The 578-nt window shown below is 54.3% G+C and overlaps 1 protein-coding gene across 1 annotated transcript in view; it reads right to left on the bottom strand.

Annotated features, from left to right (window-relative positions):
• Nucleotides 1–36: 36 nt before the first annotated feature.
• Nucleotides 37–578, bottom strand: part of ILF2 (interleukin enhancer binding factor 2) — a gene marked incomplete at its 3' end in the record, with an annotated part of 3,754 nt that continues 3,212 nt past the window's right edge. The window contains exons 9-11 of the mRNA XM_010172241.1: nucleotides 484–545; nucleotides 201–315; nucleotides 37–127 (exon numbers count right to left, since the gene is read on the bottom strand). Coding sequence (XP_010170543.1) covers nucleotides 37–127; nucleotides 201–315; nucleotides 484–545 — 268 coding nt within the window. The remainder of the gene's footprint in view (nucleotides 128–200; nucleotides 316–483; nucleotides 546–578) is intronic.

Below are 578 nucleotides of genomic sequence, written 5' to 3'. Positions count from 1 at the left end.
CACGGAGGAAGCAGACGTCGCACCAATCCCACTCACAGCTGGCATCGCCCTCTTGGCCGAGGATTTTCCTGTAACCTCCGTGGGAGAGAATTCGGACGAGCGTCTGCGCCGTGTAACACACCATGTCCTGGGGAACGGGGAAGAGTCAGAGCGGGGCCGGGGTCTCAGGCCTCTCTCCTGCAGCAGAGGAAGCAGCTCACCTGCTGTTCCAGGGTCATGACCGTGTGGACTCTGAAATTTCCGCTCTCGCAGGGATCGGTGATACCAACAGATCCAGGAAGGAAGAGCCCCGCAGCCAAGATCTGAAGGCAGCGCCTACAGAACAAGATATTTTAGGTTAGAAATTAGAACAACTGCAGAAAATCTTCCCAGCTACGTGAGGAATCTACTTTGTCCCCATCTCCAAGCCCCTGAGGTAACGCCGTTTTTCTTTGGTACGTTCAAAACTCGATAATGGGAATTGAGATGGAAATGGTGACAGACCTGTAGGCGATGTTGAGAGCCAGGGGCTGCCTGGTGGGGTTGTTCATCACGGCGTAATGTCCCTGGAGAGGGGGAAAAAAAGAGGAGAGGGAGTT

Source organism: Antrostomus carolinensis, unplaced genomic scaffold (assembly GCF_000700745.2).
Source record: "Antrostomus carolinensis isolate BGI_N321 unplaced genomic scaffold, ASM70074v2 scaffold22817, whole genome shotgun sequence".
Lineage (NCBI taxonomy): Eukaryota > Metazoa > Chordata > Aves > Caprimulgiformes > Caprimulgidae > Antrostomus > Antrostomus carolinensis.
This window is presented reverse-complemented; position numbering and strand designations above follow the sequence as displayed.